We start from the raw sequence: 19272 nt of genomic DNA on the forward strand, positions 1-19272 counted from the left end.
TCTGTGTCTTTTATGGCATTGGCATCTTTAAAGAATACAGGTTTCCCTCCCTGCCCCCTCCCCATCTTTTCTTTGTCACGAAAGTTCCTCATTTTGTGTTTGTCAGATGTTTCCGCATGATTAGACTGAGGTTAGGCATTTTCAGCCAGATCTGGACTGACTCTTAAATTCTCTTCTGACTTTGACATGCAGTGACCTTAGGACCAGGTCTTCTGCTCACAACCTCCGCCCACCCGGCCCCGCTCCCCTCCCGCACCCTCACCCCCCCCCCCCCCAGACGCTTCCAGAGCTTTGCTACTCTGAGTGTGGTCCCCAGCCCCACCCCCCACCCCCACCACCACCACCATGGAAGCCCTGGGAGGCATGGGCGACCCCGTGGAGGGCACAGCGCCGGCTTGGCTGCCGCCGGCCTCCACCACCGACACCCACTCTACGCAGAAAACTGCCCTTCCCCCCACCTGCCCTGCCCCAGCGCCTCAAGTCCAGGAAAGAAGCTCCACCGGCCCATCTCTCCCACTGCACGATGCTGGCGATAGTAACTGGTATCCACACGGCCTGGCTGCTGGCGAGACTGGCTGGGACAGTGGGAAAGGCAGAACGTAGAGACACAAAGCCTGAGGTAACAGCCAGGCTGTCTTTTCCAGAAAGGTAGTTGCTGTTAATGCCCATGATACAGATGGGCCAGGATTCAAAGCTAGGATATCCTTACTCCAGAGCCTGTGCTTCCATCACTGTCCCAAGCAGCCAGCCTGGGAACGGGTCCCAAAGCTCCCGAGTCGTGATCAAGTGCTTCCTCCACTGTAGCAGGTTTAGGGGCCCGTGTCAGGGAGGGTGGGGAGCTCACAGAGACAGTGGCTTTGGATAGACCTGGCCCTCTGTCCTGCAGCCAGGAGCAGACTGCATGAGGCTCGGTGAGAGCAGTTAGAACTTCTAGAATCATCTGTCCCATTACTTTGACAGACAAGCTCTTCCCACCTCTTCAGTGTCTAAGACCCAGCATTCAGGGCTGGCCCTGCTGTTGGGGAGAAATAGCTTCAAACCCAAGAACTCCTCCATAAGATAGGCGTTGGGGGGAGGAAAGGAGAATGCAGTGCACACAAATGTGGGGCTCTTTCTTAAAAGAATAAAGAGCAGGCAACATCCGAGAGGGCAGTGAAGGCCAGCAGGCTATTCTCTTCCTTCGAGAGTCTGTATCTGGCTCAGGCAGGGCAGAGGCGGGGGTTGGGAGACCCCAGGTGCAGGGATGACAGGCCTATGACATTGACTGAGGGTAGACAGGACAGAGAGGGAGGTCAGTCTGTTGGTTTCTAAAAATCGATGTTAAAAAATCTAAACTGATTTCTGATGACAAAAGTCACTAATGTTTATTGTAGAAAAGGATGATTAGTATTGCGGTAGATTTCTATCTGGTCTCTTTGAAGTAGATATAGATAGGTAGGTAAATAGATAATTAGTTAAGGAAATACTTTCTGCTATAACAGATAAACCCTGCAATCTCTAACTCAGTACAAATTCATTTCTCATGCATGGAAGTCCAGTTGGATGGAGGAGGGCTGGGGAGTGGGGACTGGGCTCTGCTCCGTATAGCCATCCAGGGATCCAGGCTGAGGGAGGCTTTCTAAGTCCCCCTGGGCATCGACATGCAGGTGACAGAGAGAGACAGACAGAGAACATATGTGCCAGGCCTGGAAACAAAGCATAACCTTGTTTTTATGCCCACAACAGAAATGGGGTTCAGGACCTCTAAGATGTCACGTTCTGAGGATTAGAAGCCACGTTACCCTCCTGTCTTGCATAATAACCATGTGTAACATGTAACCCAGAAGGCACCATGTTAATCACTTTCTATCTGTCTTGTCACTGAAACATCACAACCACCCCCACGAGGTGTGGGCACTGTTGTTATCCCCATTTTACAGCCAAGGAAACTGAGGCTCGGCAGGGTGAAGCAGCAAGCTCAGGGTCACACCTGAGCAGGTGAGTGGGGCCCTGGGACTTGGATCCAGGTCCTGTGCTGTACTGCTGTGTTCTCCTGCCTCTCCAGGGTGCCCTGGGGTCAGAGATGACCTCAGGGAGGCCAGGCCCAATCACAGTGGCTTCACACGTTTTCCAGCCAGGCTGGGACTTTTGGCCTCTGGTCTCTGCACCCGCAGCCTGTGTGGCTGACTGGCTTGTGGGCTGAGCTCTCCGAAGAGGAACCCAGGGAGCTGGAGTGATTTCCTCAGGGATCCACTGTTGCTCAAAGCAGAACTGAGACTTAAGCAGCATCTGCAAAAAGCACAAACAACCCAACAGGGTCGCTTTGGGAAGCTCAGTGGGAGAGAGGCTGGCCTCTCGTCTCACGTCAGCCACAGACTACAGGGAACCTCCCTCCCTCGGGCTCCAGCTCTTTCATCCGTGCAGCTGGGAGTTCAAACTAGACCAGTGGTTTTCCAACTGGTCCCGGGGAACTCTCGAGGGACTCGAGGGACTGGGGACATCTTGCAAGGGGAAAGGGGGAGGAGGGGAAACAGCAAACCAGCCCTGCTGTCCGACTCTGATCAACCAGAGCAGCCCAGTTCTGTATAAGATCTACCCCTTAACGAAAAGATTCCACTGCAAAAGGAAATTGAAAACCTCCTGTTCTAGAGGCTTTCTACTTCCTGCCATCCTGTGTTTTTATCAGATAAGTTCATTCATTCAGCAGTTCAACAAACATTTATTGACAGTATGGGTGTTAACAGGAAACCCCAGCCCCTGTTTTTAGGATGGTCACAGTTCAAGTGGAAAAACAGAGCATTCAACAGGCGACAATATTCATTCATTCATTCAGCAAGTATATTTATTTATTTATTTATTTATTTATTGTTTAGATGTTGGGAGTAGGAGTTTATTAATTAATTAATTTATTTTGGCTGTGTTGGGTCTTTGTTTCTGTGCGAGGGCTTTCTCTAGTTGTGGCAGGCGGGGGCCACTCTTCATCACGGTGCGCGGGCCTCACTGTCGCGGCCTCTCTTGTTGCGGAGCACGGGCTCCAGACGCGCAGGCTCAGTAGTTGTGGCTCACGGGCCTAGTTGCTCCGTGGCCTGTGGAATCCTCCCAGACCAGGGCTCGAACCCGTGTCCCCTGCATTAGCAGGCAGATTCTCAACCACGGCGCCACCAGGGAAGCCCTGTTTAGCAAGTATATTTATCAAACACCTACTACTGTTGAGGCATCGGATATAAACAGTGAGCACGATAAAGTCCCTGCCCTCGTAAAGCTTTCATTACCTGGGGAGAGACAGCTAATAAACAAGGAAACAGAAATACAAAATCTATCATCAGATGCTGAAACAGGCCACTAGAATGAATAAAACAGGCTAAGCGGTCTGGGGAGTGTGAAGGAGTTTGCTGTTCTGGGTTGGGAAGTCAGGGGAGGCCTCTCTGAGTTAACATGTATTTGTTTTTCCATTCTTCAATGACAAGCCCAGGGAAACCCGTTATAAGGGCACTGAACCTAGCTGGTGGGGAGTGGGGGTCTTGGGTTAAAACTTCCTGGGGGAAGGAAGTGGCTTCAGGTGGGAATCGTAGCGGAGGGTTAGGGCCAAAGCAGCCGTGTGCTGCCCCAGGATCGTTGCACCAGCCACACCCACTTTCAATAAGAACCCAGTCAACACATTTCAAGGGGCAGTTATGATAAGATGATAGATTCTTTCCTCTAGATCGGGGTCTGCAGGCCAACTCTGGCCTGCCGCCTGATTTCGTAAATAAATTTTTATGGAAACAGCCACGTTCATTCATTTACACAGTGTCTCTCTGGCTGCTTTTGTACAATGGTTGAGTCAAATAGTTGGGACAGAGACCATGTGGCTCATGAAACTAAAAATACTTACTATCCAGCCCTTTATGGAAAAAAATTGCCAAGCCCTCTTTTAGAAAATGCTTCCTAGAAGACAACACTTTATTTTTAATCCAGCCACTTGTTCGACGCTCACAAGGGCTCTGAGTAACAGACTGAGTTTTGTTATTACCTCTGGTTTGCAGATAAGAAAAGTGAGGCTCAGAGGTAGTGGCCCGAGATCACATAGCTGGTTAAGCGGCCGAGTCGGGGGCCTCCTGATCCAGTGTCCTCACGGTTTGTGAGACCCAGGTGTGCACGCTTTAGCTCATTTTTATCAGAGCTCTTCTCCTCCAAAATCCCCCAGCTTATGAAACACGCATCAGGTCCCCAGCCAGCTCTTTAAACTATAATCGGCTCCCCCAGCATCTACAGATGGAAAACAGATGTGACTTTGGCAAAAAGAAAGCAGGAGTCAGCAGGAAATGCAGGCTGCAGCCCAGCAGGCCTTTCAGAGGTACAGCCTGATGGATGCGATCCCTGATCCACGCAAGACAGATGTTTCGACCACAGGTGAATTATTTGGCAGCTGTGCCCCAGCCTCTCAGTGTTGCTGCCCGAGGCCCCACTGTGTGCAGGGCTGAGCCCCGAGCCCTAAGCCTTGGGCTCCAGGCTTCAGGGAAGGAGAATGCAGCCCTAACCATCCCTAGGATGTCGGGTGGGAGCCAGTGCATTTATATGATGCTTAAAGTTTATGTTTGTCCACAAATAGCTCTCAGGTCAGGGATCCTGTGTGGGCATCTCTCACCACATCAGGGAAGAGAGACCCAGATTCTGCTGACCAGCTGTGGGGCCTGGAGCAAATTTCTCCCATCCCTGAGCCTCAATTTCCTCACAGTGAGGTTGGACTTGATGAATCCAAGGCCACTGGTGTGCTAAGTCAGCGATGATACGAACCATCTCATGGGAGCTAGCCGTCTGCATCTCTTCCCCACTCCATGTTCATGTTGGTAGCTTGAAGCTGGCCGTTGTGGAAAGATTTATGTCATGCAAATTGGCAAATGCAGCAAATCAGAACTTTTTTTTTTTTCTTAGCAGGGCCGGTTGTTAAGGATTCTCGTCACACCACTGTCTAAGGCCCATAATGGATCCTAGTTTCCTTGACCATGGCCCCAACCATGGGCAAGACAGAGTGGTGCCTGGTGGGAGCACATGTGGGTCCAGTTCAGCTCACTGTCGGTGTCCTGCATCCCAAGCTCTGTGCTGGAGACTGGGAAGGCAGTGATGGGGCAGAGGCTCAGAGAGGTTAAGTGACTTGCCCGAGCTCACATAGCCTCCAACCCTGCCTTCAGGGAGTTCACAACCCGAGGAAAAGGGCAGGCTCTGAAACAGTCAAGGGTGTGGGCACTAGAGCAGGAACCATCCAACTGTGCTTGAGGATGTGGGAAGGCCACGAGAAGTTAGTAAGGGAAAGGTAGGGAGGGCGGTCCAGGCAGAGGGAACCGTGTGTGCAAAGGCACAGAGGAGTGAAAGTGCCCGAGGAGTTCGACCGAGATTCAGCACAGTGGGGTGCCCCATGGGAGTGTGATGGTGGCAGAATGCCATTCTGAGTAGGAAGTTGTCGTTCTGAGTTCCCCCTAATGGGGGAAGGAGTCCTGGAGTCCGTGTAGAGGCCCGTCTGAGTCAGTGCCAGGCCCGGGCTCTGAGCTCTTGCTGGGAGCTCAGCATTCATTCATTCACTCACCCAGCACCACCTCTGCCGTGCGTGCTCTGTGTACTGGGGAGACGGAGAGGAAGTGCTCACCGGTAGTTGGAGGGACAGACCTGGGATCGAAGGAGTCCCCTGCAGTGGGCTAGCTGAACGCAGTGTCATGGAACCAAGGAGATGGGCCCCAAAGCCCTTCCTGAGAATCAGCCGAGATCCTCAAGAAGGGCTTGGGGAGAAGAAGAAAAGGGCAAAGCACTTTCCATCCCCACCAGGCACAGAGCCGCAGTCCAGAGGGCTTCCTTCCCCATCTCTCTGAGTCCTCAGACCTTGGGCTGGAGCTAGACCATCCTTCTGGCTGAACGTCACTGTCCCTTCCAGCAGGGTTTCTCACCTTAGCACTATAGACATGTGGGGACTGAGTAATTCATCTTTATGGAGGGCTGTGCTGTGGCCCCTGAAGGGCAGAATCACCCTGGTTGAGAACTACTGCTCCAAAGCAAATGAACTTGCCTGATTGTATTTTTGGGTGAGCTGTTAATACAATAGCAAGAAAAAAATTGGTGTTCTTGGAGGCGGAGTAAAAATTCAATCAGCTCTTAACCAATGCATGAGTTACAGGTGAATTCCAAAAGGCACAGAACTGTTTCCCGTCCATGCTGCTGGACATGCCTTGTTCCCTAATTCATAAATCAAACAAGAAAAGAATCTCCCGTGTGCCAGAATTCTAATGATTAAATTATCAACGTGGAAGACAACTGCAGGCACAAAATAATCTTTCCCCAGGAACTCTTTAGTCGTGTCTCAGGCTCATAAAGGTTTATGGAAGATGTTCTCCAAAACTGACTAATTCTGTGCACAGGCACAAGAACCTTGAAAGAAATGATCAGAGAGCTCAGAACACAGAGCTGGAATAAGAGGAACGACATTCTTCCTTAGTGGGCATTTCCATGGAGGCGGTATAGAAGCACTCCACTGTAAATCATTTCCTAGAATTCTCACCAAAACCCCATTGGATGTCATGCTATCTGTGTCAGTTCACATGTGTCTAGAAATGCAGGCTCAGAGAGCTAGAACACTTAGCCCACGGTCTTATAGCTGGTAAGGAGTCCGGGTCTGACTCTGCTTTTCAGTGCTGTGTGTTACCAACCCCATCAGCCGATTCATTTTACAGGTGGAAAAACTGAGGCCGCCTGAGAAAGCAGAACAGATATGTCAATAATAGCTCACTTTTCCATTGCGCTCCATGGGTACCGAATCACTTTCATATTCTTTTTCTCATTTCATTCTCTCAAAAAACGTGAAAGGCCGTCAGGGCATCTTTTTTTGTTTTTTGTTTTTTCTTTAGTGGTACTCGGGCCTCTCACTGTTGTGGCCTCTCCCTTTGCGGAGCACAGGCCTGGACGCGCAGGCTCAGCGGCCATGGCTCACGGGCCCAGCCGCTCCGCGGCATGTGGGATCTTCCTGGACCGGGGCACGAACCCATGTCCCCCTTATCGGCAGGCGGACTCTCAACCACTGAGCCACCAGGGAAGCCCCTGTCAGGGCATCTTTTAGGCCCATCTCCAGCCCCCTCCTTCCCCAAGGGATCTATTACTGTCAAGAGGCTCTGAGCCCCGGGAACATCTCCCACAAAAGCAGTAGTGATAAGTTATTCCTTTCAGAGGTATTTACGTTTTAGAAGAAACCCTAGGGAAAGGGCACTGCTTAACCCAAAAGAATGAAGGTTGGAGGGGAAACTTTAGGCCTGGTAGCATCTGGTCGAGGGAGGGCTTCACTTCTGCAAGTGGAGAGAGAGATGTGTGGTTCCCAAAAGACGTCAGTGTTAGACATCTGCTTCTGGGTGCTTCCATGAATAAGTGTGACGTGAACTTAACTGAAGGCGTTGCAGGGGAAGAGCTGGGAAAGGGGAAGGGACTGGGTCTTGCCTACGCAGCACAGGGCACTTTTCTCAGTTCCTTCTTCCTAAACCCAGACTGTGTCTCAGGCCTCCCGACCAGGCTGATCCCAGGGTCGCCCCCTGTCATGAGAGTCAGGAGAAAACAGGAAGGCTCCTCTTCCAGGGGTGACCACCCCCCCCCGGCAAACCACCGTCCCCTTGCCCTGGGCAGGGAGCGGCTCACAAGGAGAGCCTCACACTCACCACCTTCTGCCTCCTTCCTCTCCCAGGGAAGTCCTACGGGGCAGACGACTTCCTGCCGGTGCTCATGTATGTGCTGGCCCGCAGCAATCTCACGGAGATGCTTCTCAACGTGGAGTACATGATGGAGCTCATGGACCCTGCCCTGCAGCTGGGGGAGGGTGAGTCACCTCCCCAGGCCCATCTCCGGAACCCTGGGGCCCATCGCCCACTCCTGACCCAGCCACACCAAAGGCTTGCTGGAGGGCCCAACAATTACCTCCTGGATGCCAGACTCCACTAAGCCCTGGGACACAACAGTGCCTGACACAGCCCCTGTCCTGGGGGACTCACAGACTAGCAGGGGAGCTGGGCCAGTGAAGAGACCTTGTCACCTATGCTAGACAAGGGAAGCCCAGAGAGTACCAGAGCACGTTACTCAGGCTGTGCAATCAGGGAAGGCTTCCTGGAGGAGGTGATGCCTGAGCTGAGCATTGAAGGATAAATAGGGGCCAGTCAGATAAAGAAGGGGGAGAGGCAGTCTTCACAAAGGGAACAGCAGTTGCTGGCAGTGTACAGGATAAGGGAACAATGGTCAGCTCTTAGACAGGGGTGGCCCTTGGGACTCAGCCCCCTGCTCATCCAGATCTGGGCCAGGTACCCGTCAGTGGGAGGAGGGTAATGCTGTGGTGTGGGCAAGAGGCCAGGCACTCTCCTGTAGGATGATGGCAGGGGTGTAATTTGTCCCACCCTCACCTTCCCTTCCCTTTCCTCCTTCCTGCCTCTTCGTCCCGTACACTTAGCCTCGGCCACGCCTCCACCAAGAATCCCTGAGGTGCAGCCATCCCAGATAGCAGTTCTGAGGGAGCCCCAGGCTCCCTCTGAGACACCACCCCCAAAAGGGTGAAGAGACTCTTAAGCCCCCCAGTGGCCCCTTTGGGCTTTGTGGTTCTTGAGATAAGCTGGCCCTCTTTGCATCTGTTTGCATTTTTAGACTGTGTCGGTCTCTGGGGGGGACAGTATGACGTGGCTGGTTCTGTGAGTTCTTGGAAGCTCAGGGGAGCGTGTAAAGCTGTGCAGGACTGGCCCGCCCCCGTGGTTTGTTGTAGAGTCATAGAGAGTGTCAGGGAAAGAGCCCTTTGGCGGGTGGAAGGATGGAGCGAGGCTGTGGGGCTCTGCACTTGATCTCAGCACTGGCCGTCTCTCTGGCAGTGGTCAGCCCTGCCCTGGCCGCCGTGGCTCCTGTTCCGTCCATGGCCTGCATCCTTGCTGCCAGACAGGACTCCAGGCCAGGCGCAGTGGCGAACAGGGACAGGACAGGGACATCCTTGGCCCAACTACCCTCTCCTTATGGACCTGAAGCCCCCCGCCCCAATCCTGTCATAACCTCCTGCGATCCTTCTTCCTGTTCCCGAAACCCACAGGGGGTTCGGGTGGGAAAGCTGAGGTCCTGCAGGCAGGAGAGCTAGTCTGTTCGGGGCTACATTAAGTATTTTTAAAAATTGAAGTATGGTTGATTTATAAGATTGTGTTTCAGGTGTACAGCAAAGTGATTCAGTTATATATATATATGTTTTTCAGATTATTTTCCATTATAGGTTATTACAAGATATTGAATATAGTTCCCTGTGCTACACAGTAAATCCTTGTTGCCTATCTATTTTATGTATAGGACTACATTAAGTATTTTTGAGGCAAGCCAAGTACAAATGAATACATAAAGATCTTAAACATTCCACATTTTCTGACCCAAAGCTGCCTGAATACCCTGCAGCCTGCCCCTTTTAGACTTAAGGGTCAGAGCCCCTGCCCCACCTCTGGACCTGTGGGGAAATTTCTAAGGGATCTATGAGGTGTTTGCTGGAAGAAAAGATGGCAGGGCAGAGCCTCGCATGCCACCACGTACCGCCCCTCCCAGCAGACCCTGCCCAGGGCAGCTCTGAGGACCATGCTGCACACACCAGGAGGTGGGCTGTGTGGCATGGGTGCCTCTCTCTCTTCCTACGCCCATAGCCAGGGTGGGAGGTCACAGCAGCCAGGACAGCCCAGCCTCACAGGTGTTGGACTCTGACAGAAGGATGACTTGGGGGTCTCCAGCATGGGCAGGCGCTTCTACCCAAGTCTGCCAGCTGGTAGACCTCCATCTAGACATATCTGGGCCCAAGAGCAGGAGGACAGAGCGCCAGGCAGGCAGTGTTCCTGAGTTTCCCCAGGTTCACCCTCCTGTCTTTGCTGGGTGGTGGCCCACAGGGTGCTCCGTCACCAAAGCCTCTGAGGTGCAGTGAAAAGAGGGGCTTGCCTGGGAGGTGGAGGGGGGGGTGCGGAGAAGCAGAGCCCCTGCTGGCCAGTCCCCGCCCGTGATGCTCTGCAGAGTCAGACATGCCCGGGACAAGGGCAGGCCCCTGGGAGGTCCCTGCTCTTGAGAACTTGTTACTCCATCCTAAGAGGAGAACTAACACAGGGTGTAGAAAAAAGAGCAGTTTGGAGGCTGGATTTGGTCCCAGTTCTGCCTCTGATCGGCTGGAGACCTTGGGCAAGTCACTTAACCTCTCTGGCTTGGAAAAGGGAAGGCATTGGGCTAGATTTGGGGTTTTCAGACCATCTGGGCACCTTCTGCAGAGGCAGCTGGGGGAAGGATGAGAGATGGAGGGGGCCTCTGCCTTCTTGTGTTTCACAGTCTGAACAAACACATCTGCATTCACCAAAAAGCCTGCAAAAAGCCTCACATTCTTTCAACTGGTTCCACGTGCTGGAATTTGGCAAAGATTGTGACTGGGTCCCACTTTTTCGCAGCAGGCTTCTGGAGAGTGAGAGATCAGGGACTTCCTGTAAGAAGTAGAGAGGACCTGAACACTGGCCTGATGGGACCCTGACCCCTTTCTCCCCCGTCTCTCTGCAGCTCCCACCACTCTGGGCAATTACAGGGCAGATGGGAGACCCAGGCAGCTGCTGGGCACCTGGCTGGAGCCAGCTCAAAATACAAACCTCTCCAGAAGCACCCTCATAGATTCCTTTACCCACATCCCGTCTGCACCCTGGCTGACAGCTGGCCATCCTGGGCTAGTAATCTCTTAAGAGAGGCAATGCGGTTTTCCCATCAATGGACAGCACCCTCTCCCTGAAGAGAACGCTCGACTCCAAAACTCACAGTGTGAGGAGTTGCCTGCCACCTAGTAGTCATGGCAGGAACTGCAGGACCCCCAAGTCCAAGGGAAGTCTACTGGGAGGGCCGGGAGGCTGTAAAAAAAAGCAGGGCTTGAGCAGGCAGGAGTGCACCGGCAGGGCTTAGAGTTCCTCCCCTTTGCCCAAGAGGGTGGGGAACCTCCAGAGCAGCTCCCTTAGGTCACCTAACCACCGTGCAATACTCGCATGTACCGAGCACTGCACTTCATGTGTATTGATCTCATTTACTTTCCACAACATTATGGATTTTGCAGATGAGGAAATGGGAGCATAGAGGACACTAACTCACCTGAGAGCACAGGGCTCTCTGCCGAAGCCCGAGACCTAAACCCTGCTCTCTGACTCCAAAACTGACCATTCGCAGTCAGCACACTGCACTCAGCTCCTCCCTTCCCAGCCAGGGGGATGTGATCACGATGGGAAACAGGACCATGGGGGAATGCCAACTAGAGGACAGGGCTCTCTGCCAGCAAGGGCTGGAGGCGCCAAGGAAGGCTTCTTGCACACCCAGGCTTTGAGCTGGGCTGGAAAAGGAGACCCTTGAGAGGTCTGCCGGCCCTTCTCTGATAAGGGACACCAAGCCAAGTTCCATGCTGGCCTTAATATACCTATTTCAAAAGCTGTCTTCTTCCTACACTGCCATGAAAGGGCGAGTGATCCTGTGGCAATAAACCCCTTTATCTCGTCCCCCGCCCACCCTGGTCAGGGTATGAACTTTTCCCATACTGGTTGTGAAATTTGTAGGAATATGTAGACGGCTTCATCCAGTGGAGCAGTTAGGAATGCTTTGGGCTGCAAATAATTACGATGTAACTAATAATGGTTTAAATCAGAGTGAGGGACTGGTTTGTCTCTTGCATCAAGAAGTCTTGGGGTAAGCAGCTGATAATGGTGGCAGCTTTTAGCCCCGCCATCAGGAAATCGTAGACCCAGCTCTTTCCATTGCTCTTCAGGATGCGAACTTTTGTCTTTGTGCCTATCACCTCTGATCACAAACAGCCGCTGTGCCTCCAGGCTCACCTCTGTGTTCCAGAAAAGAGGAAGGGGGACAGACAGAAACCAGAAGGGATACAGTAACTGAGTCTGTCCCTTGCAAAAGGCTTTCCTGGAAGCGCCACGCAGGGACTTCCACTTACATCTAAGTAGCCAGAACGGGGCCTCCTGCCCTCTACCCTGAACTACAAGAGAATCTAGGAAGTGAGCATTTTCAGTTGAGTGCGGCTTTACCCCACAAAAGTAGAGTTCAGTTAATTAGGAAGAAAGAGAAGATGGGATTTGGGTGGCTTACTAGCAGATGGGCCTCATGTCAAAACTCATTGCCCTGGTACCCAAAGGGCTGGGGAGAGGCTGGTGAGTGGGAAGGAGGCCCAGGGAAGCACTGCAAGACCTTGGCCAAGCCACCCTGCCCCCTCTAGAGTGAGGGGCGAAACAGGGCTAGTGCTTCTGAAACATTTTAACCACAGCCTCCGACGAGCCAAGGAGAGGAAACTTGTAAGCATCTGTGCAAATTGTTACCTTTTATCTTAACACTTCATGTAAATTTTGTAGTCTGAAGTATTTCGAAGCTTAAATTAGGAAACATTAGGTATTAGGAATATGTGTGAATTAACTTAAGGTAAAAAGAAATGGAGAAATAAATGAATCAAAGTTTTTACTTTCCTTAAATCTTTTAAGAATAGTGTGTGATAGTATGACCGTAATTAAAATTTTCTCCACATATTTTTAAGTCGTTTTTTAAAATAGGGTATATATGACACATACAGTGTGGAGTCTCCCACCCACCCATGTCTCCAAGGCACCCCTTTCCCCACCCTAAAGACATCCGTGCTTCTTGTGTATCTTTACATTGTAAAGCTCATTGTAAAACTAAAAACTCATTTTAAAACATCACTTAAATACAAGCAAGAGTTACGTCCCAAAAGGAACGAGCTTTGATCGGGGCCGTACAGATCAGGGCTGGACTTGAAGCTTGTGAGGCTGCGGTGGGCACAGAGCTGAAGTTGGGCCGGTGACCAACGGGGCGGCAGGCGCCTCCTTGCAGCGGCGATGGGTGGGGCTTACAGAGGTGGGCGGGGCGGGCCGAGCTGGGACCAGCCCCCTCCCTTTGGGGGTGGGCGGAGTCGGTCCTGGCTCAGCCTCCACACCCTTTCCCCTCGCAGGTTCCTACTATCTGACCACCACCTACGGGGCCCTGGAGCACATCAAGAACTACGACAAGATCACGGTGACCCGGCAGCTGAGCGTGGAGGTGCAGGACTCCATCCACCGCTGGGAGCGCCGGCGCACGCTCAACAAGGCCCGGGCCTCCCGCTCCTCCGTGCAGGTGACGCCTGGGGCAGAGGGTGGGACGCCTGCGACAGACGGTGGGAGGGGGCCGGCGGACCTTGCCCCAGACCATCCCTACTGCCCGCCGGCTAACAAGCCTGACGCCGACTGGCTGCTCTGGCCAGCCAGCCCAGCCCCCAGGGGCGTTCACGTGGGAGGCAAAGACACCGGCTCTCGCCTGCCAGCGTGTGCCCAGCCCAGTGGCGGTTGCGGGGTGGGAGTGGAAGTTAAGGGGTGGAGACTACAAAAGTATCAGCAGGCCTCGGTGGGCAAACATGGTAGGGATATGGGACATTTATCCACTCTTCCTTAGCACCTATGATGTCGCAGCAGGCTGTTAGGGCTGGAGATGTGAACAGTAAGTCGTCCCAGTGAGAAGCCCACGAGGGCCCATTCCCACCTGTGCTTCCCACCCCTTCCCATTCCTGCCCCTCATTCCCTATGGTCTGGGTTAGATGCCCTCCTCTGTGCTTCCTGCTGCTCCTTCGCCCTTTACAGCACATATACACTGTATTGTAACCATCTGTGTATGAAGCTATCACCCTGAGAGAGCAGGGCCCATTGCTCACGTGTCTTAGGGGTCCCAAGCCCAGGGCCTGGGACAGAGTGAGACTGGGGTGCATGCAGAATGGGCAGAGTTAGGACAGTGAGCCAGGCTGCAACCCAGAGCTGTAAACAGCTCTACAGACTCACTTACCTGGCACCCAGAGCTCGCTGGACCTGAACCCCACGCCTGGCTTTCCAGATGGCCCTTCTGTAATCAGCAGAGCCCAGGCCTGGGAGGCAAGAGGCTCAAGGTGTGGACCCAGCTCTGTACTAGCTTGCTGTGTGACCCCGAGCAGTGTCTGCCCTCTCTGGGACTCAGTTTTCCTATCAGCTCAGGGGGACTCTGGACTCTTTGAGCTCTGCCTCCCCAGTACCTGTTCTAGGCGGCCAAGCTGATGTCCCCTCTCCTCTAATCAATGGTGTCTTGATAATGTTCAGTAACTGGTTCTCTGGGGAGGGAAGAAAAAAAACCCTCTGATTTCAGCTTCTGTCGATTTCCATGGTATAAATGCTCCCACCATGGCTGATTTCAAGCTACTAACTTGGCATCACTGAACTTGGAGTTGGGAAGCGGGTATGAGCCAGCATGAGTTGGCAAGTACCAGCTCCAGCACACCACCACTCCCCACCGCCTCCTGGGACAGCTGTCCCTCCACCAGCTCTTGGAATGTGGACACTCTTGGTCCAAGCCTGACCCAGGCATTCCTTACTTCTTGCTTCCACCCTGTGGATTCGCAGTGCTGACAGGCAGCGCATCAGTGCCTCCCGCTCAGGGAGGCGAAGCTCAGGAAGAGGCTTGGGCTGAGGAGTTTCTCAGCACTCTTTCTGGGGTAGGGGGAGGTCACCACCCTCTTCCTCCTCCCCCAGTGCCTCCTCTGCACCCCATGCCCTAAATCCCTCCCCTGAGAGTGAAGGCCCGGAGCTTGACCGTCATCAGGTGTAAAGGGCCCTTGGGAGGCCTAACGGGGACAAGGAGAGCACAGGCAGCCACTGAGACCCAAGGAAGTGGGTGGGCTTTCCTCTCCCGGAAGAAAGACTCTTGACACAGAGCCTGCCCTTCACACGCATTCACTACTCTGCAGCCATAATTACCACCATTCTGAAGCGGTCATCGCCCTCATGGTCCACCTCCCCCTCATCAGGAGACGGCTGTGCTGCCACCATCCTTCCACGAGGGGGCAGCCCTGCACACACCACTTCCTACCCGTCCTCTGGGTCCTCGGGGGAAGGGGGACTCTTCCAGGCTCTGAGCTAGTTTTATGTGCTTCCTTACAGCCACGTAGTAAGGACTGGTTTTATCCCCAGTTGACAGTTGAGGACATGGAGACTCAGAAAGGTGTAGGTCACACAGTGGGAGCAGATTCAAAGCCAGGCAGGGACTCCTTCCACCATCTCTGGTGGAGGAAGGTGTGAGTGTGATGTTCTGTGCAAATGCTCCCATCCCCAGCCTCGCAGGCATCGCCTCACCCTTGCCCACGTAGCTTATGAGGTGCAACTCCTCCACCTGTCCTAAAGCCCCCATCCTTCAGGCCCAGCTCCCCAATCCCTTTCCCCTAAGTCTTCTCCCCCGCCCTTCCCTGCCTGCCTGCTCCCCCTCGGAACACCACACTTCTCACCCCCAGGCTCTTCCAGCCCTAAGGCCTGAACTGTTCTACCTGCCTTAGCTGCCCCAGCTGAGCCATGGGTGCTGGGGGTGGGTCTGAACCTCTGGTTTTATTTATGCTGCCCTGCGTGCCCAGCATAGCTCCTGGGAGGAAGAGGGGCTCAGGGAGGAAGAGATGAGAAAGTGAGTGACAGATGAATAAATGATGGAGAGCCCGTGGACTGGCCACCAGGGGGCGGGCGCTCTCACTCATTGCCGAGACTGCAAGCCAACCGACTGACCTGGAATGGTCGGCCCCATCGAGAGCTGAGGCTCAGAGAGGGAAGGCCCTTGCCTGAGATCACACAGCAGGCTCAGCTACAGGTGCCCCGACTGCCAGCCTCACGACCCCTCCTGCCATCCATCCGCTCTCTACAGAGAGGACCCCTGGGGTACAGAGAGTCCAAAGGACTTGTTCAAGACCACGTAGCTCCTCACTCCTGCCCAAGCTCCCAGCATCGGGACGGGGGTGAGACCCGACGCCGGTGACCCACGCCCCCTGCATCTCGCCCCATAGGACTTCATCTGCGTGTCGTACCTGGAGCCCGAGCAGCAGTCACGGACGCTGGCGTCGCGGGCGGACACGTTGGCCGAGGTGCTGTGCGCTCAGTGCGCAGAGAAGTTCGAGGTGGTGCAGCCCCAGGACCACCGGCTCTTCGTGCTGGTGGACGGACGCTGCTTCCAGCTGGCCGACGAGGCGCTGCCGCACCGCATCAAGGGCTACCTGCTGCGGAGCGAGCCCAAGCGCGACTTCCACTTTGTGTACCGGCCCCTGGACGGCGGCGGGGGCAGCGGGGGGCCGCCCTGCCTCGTGGTGCGGGAGCCCAACTTCCTGTGAGGCCGGGGCTGCAGCCTCTCCAAAGGCAGTGTTCACCCAGGTGGAGAAGCCGTCAGAAGACCCGGTCCGCGCCCTCACCCCACACACTCACACTCAGCCACACCCACACACGCACGCACACACTCTCCCAACAGGAATGCCCACGCGTCACACGTGCTCACAACCCACTGAGCGCGCGTAGACCAGCGTGACTTAAGCAACGTGATCAGTGGCCCCCAGCTTGCTTCCTGAAGGAGAGTCGTAGCCCCCTAGAGGCCACGTTATTCATTAGGCAGAAAGGGAAACGGCTCAGAGGGAGAAGGGACTCTCCAGCCCCCTGAAGCAGAGTCCAAGCCCGGCCCCTGTTCACACACAGCCCCTCAGGCCAGTCCCTCTGCCCCTGCCCCCCATGCCCGCCCGATCCTCAGTCTTTCCGGGGAGGGCTTCCCGTTTCCCCAGGACTGTCCTCAGGAGGAGTGGCCTGGCCCCAGCTGCTCCCACACCCCTCTTCCCACAGGATGGAGCTGGGATGCTCTGGACCCTCCCAGCATCTCAGGAGCAGCTCAGGGTGTGTGGGGAGACAGCCCTCCCCCGATCCCTGCATAAGAGCCTGCACTTGGCTCTCAGCACCACAGCCCCGCCGCAGCTCCCAAGCCCCTCCAGGAGCAGCCGGACGTGCACTGGGACCTCCAAGTGAAGCCGGCTCCGTGGCTCCGTGGGTGAGCGCAGCCTCGGCCACGGGGGACATTGACAGGGCCGTTGCCGTCGGGGGCACCCCAGGGCTGTGGCACCTGTGGCAAGAGGCACCGTGTGGGGAGTGTTTAATAAAAGCCCTTTTGAAAAGGCGTCTCCTTTTCCCGGGCTAGAGCTCTGCTCAGCCAGCCAGGCCCCCCGTTAACAGCCTAATCCCCTTCCCAGGTGGAGTACAGAAGACCACCTCCTTTCCACCGAGGACCCTATGTTTTGACAGAATCTGCAGCGTACTCTCAGCCCTCCGGGCCCTGGCCCCTGTCTGCCCCTCAGCCTGGTCATCTCCTGTCTCCTCCCACCCACGGTTCCCATCATTCCTGCCTCTGCCGCCTAGCCCAGGAATACCGTTCCATATAGTCTTTGCGTGGTCAAACTCTCTTTATCCTTCAAAGCCCGTCTCCTCCCCCTGGAGGAAGTCAGCCTTCTCCGACTTCCTAGGCTGGCCAGATAGTCCCTGTCTATGGCCCCCAGCCCCCTCGGATCATCTCTCACAAGAGATAGCTCATCAAATTGCATTTGTCTGTTGATATTTCTGCTTTCTCCACCGAATTTGGACCCTTCATGTCTGTGTCCTCAGCACTGATTAAAATATGTGTTTGCTGAGTGCCTGTTAAATGTCAGCACTCTCCTAGGCCCTGGGAAACAGCAGAGAGCAAAACAGACGAAGCTCACGTGGAGCCCCAGTGTGAACAGCAGTGAGCGGTGCGCCCAGGGCAGGTGGGCTGGACTCGCCCGGATTATACCCCTGGGCAGCAACCAGCTCGTTCACCAGTCAGCAAACACCTGTCGAACTCTGGCTCCAGGCCAGCCCTGTGTGAGATGCAGGGATTGCTCCAGGATGCAGCCGGCCAGCCCTGGAGGACTTTCCAGGCCGGGGCTCGGTATAACAGACATGACAAAACGCAAACAGCTTCTGCTCTGAGGCCACCCTCAGATCAGAAGCTGAGGGTAGCCGGCTCTGATCCCAGGTTGCCCTTTCCTTCCCCAGCCCCCTACCCACCACCCAGTGCAGACACTGTTGCCTTCCTGAGCTTCCAGTGCTCCCTGCAGCCCTGAGCTGAGCTGGCCATACAGCCTCGTGCCCCCAGCTGTACGGCAAAGTGCCCACCACCTCCCACTAGACCTGAGGCTGGTGGGGAACGTCAGAGGCGGGTCCATTTACCCAAGCACCCTCTTGGCCAAGTGGGGCCCAAACTTGGGGTGGGATTGGAGTTCAGAGGGTGGATCGGACACCAGCCCAGCCCTGGGAGTCTTCTGTCCAGCCAGTGAGCTGGACCGGGGACCACTGTAAGAACACGTGTGTGTGTGTGTGTGTGTGTGTGTGTGTGTGTGTGTGCATGCATGTATGTGCACAAGCATATGTGCCGGGCCCACCGTCCTGGGGCCTCTCCCATCAGGAGAGGCCAGAGAGCAGGAGGGGTGGGGGTATCTGGACCCCTGTCTTCTGGATGCCTTCTCCCCCCGGGGAGGTGCGGGGGCCCGATTCAGGGCGCAGAAACACCCTCGCATGTACTGAGCCCTCACGGGGGTGCCTGGCCCTGGTTAGTGGCTGCTCTGTGTGATTTTATTTAATCCACACACCAGCCCCTTGTGGGAGGCATTTATGGCTGAGGACGCAGAGGCTCAAAGGAAGGGGGAGAATTAGTCTACTTGGGCGACCTTAACAAAATACCACTGATGGGGCAGCTTAGACAACAGACATTTATTTTCTCACAGTTCCGGAGGCTGGAAGTCGCAGGTCAGGGCTGGTTTCTCCTTGGCTTGCAGACGGCTGCCTTCCCACTGTGTCCTCACACAGCCTTTTCTCTGGGCCTGAGCAGCCCTAATCTCCTTCCCTTCTGAGAACACAGGTCCTATTGGATTAGGGCGCAGCCATGTGACCTCATGCTACCTTAATTAACCCTTTAAGGCCCCGTCTCCAAACACAGTCACATTCTGAGATGCTAGAGGTTAGGGCTTCAACACATGAACTTGGAGGGATCACAACTGGGCCCATAACAAGGGATGACTTGCCCAAGGTCACACAGCTGGTTAGAGGCCAAAGTGAGGTTTGAACTCAGGGCTAACCTACCCCCAAGTTCAGGGCTCTCTTTTCTAGCTGGTGTAGCATCCCAAGTGACCTGTTGGTAGAAAACCAAAGTCAGATGAGCCTCACCCGCCAGGCCCGCTCTGGGTGACCTTGCCTGAGGCCATGGTGAGCATCGCAGGGCTGATCTGATCCAGAGGCCCAAGATGCAAGTGAAGCGGCCTGGTTTCTCCACAGGCCCTGAACAGGGGGTCATTGTGTCCAAGGGTGATCGGGCCACAGGCTGGGACGTAGGACAGGGGCTCGGTTGTGTGTCCTCCCAGCGTTTGTCCCCTCTCCCCTTGGCCGGCTGGCTCCCTCC

General features: G+C 54.7%; 1 protein-coding gene across 4 annotated transcripts in view; it reads left to right on the plus strand.

Moving 5' to 3' along the window:
• Positions 1 to 17488, plus strand: part of RIN3 (Ras and Rab interactor 3) — a 118472-nt gene extending 100984 nt beyond the window's left edge. Inside the window, exons 8-10 of one of the 4 annotated variants that reach the window (XM_027120398.1) lie at positions 7673 to 7804; positions 12965 to 13128; positions 15697 to 15829. In XM_027120398.1, the coding sequence (XP_026976199.1) occupies positions 7673 to 7804; positions 12965 to 13128; positions 15697 to 15807 (407 nt within the window). In that variant the 3' untranslated portion in view covers positions 15808 to 15829. The other 3 variants (XM_027120394.1, XM_027120395.1, XM_027120397.1) reach the window with 3 other exon arrangements.
• Positions 17489 to 19272: the final 1784 nt, after the last annotated feature.

Source organism: Aethalodelphis obliquidens, unplaced genomic scaffold, assembly GCF_003676395.1.
Source record: "Aethalodelphis obliquidens isolate GAN/ISIS:26980383/991018 unplaced genomic scaffold, ASM367639v1 scaffold21, whole genome shotgun sequence".
In the NCBI taxonomy this organism is placed as follows: Eukaryota; Metazoa; Chordata; class Mammalia; order Artiodactyla; family Delphinidae; genus Aethalodelphis; species Aethalodelphis obliquidens.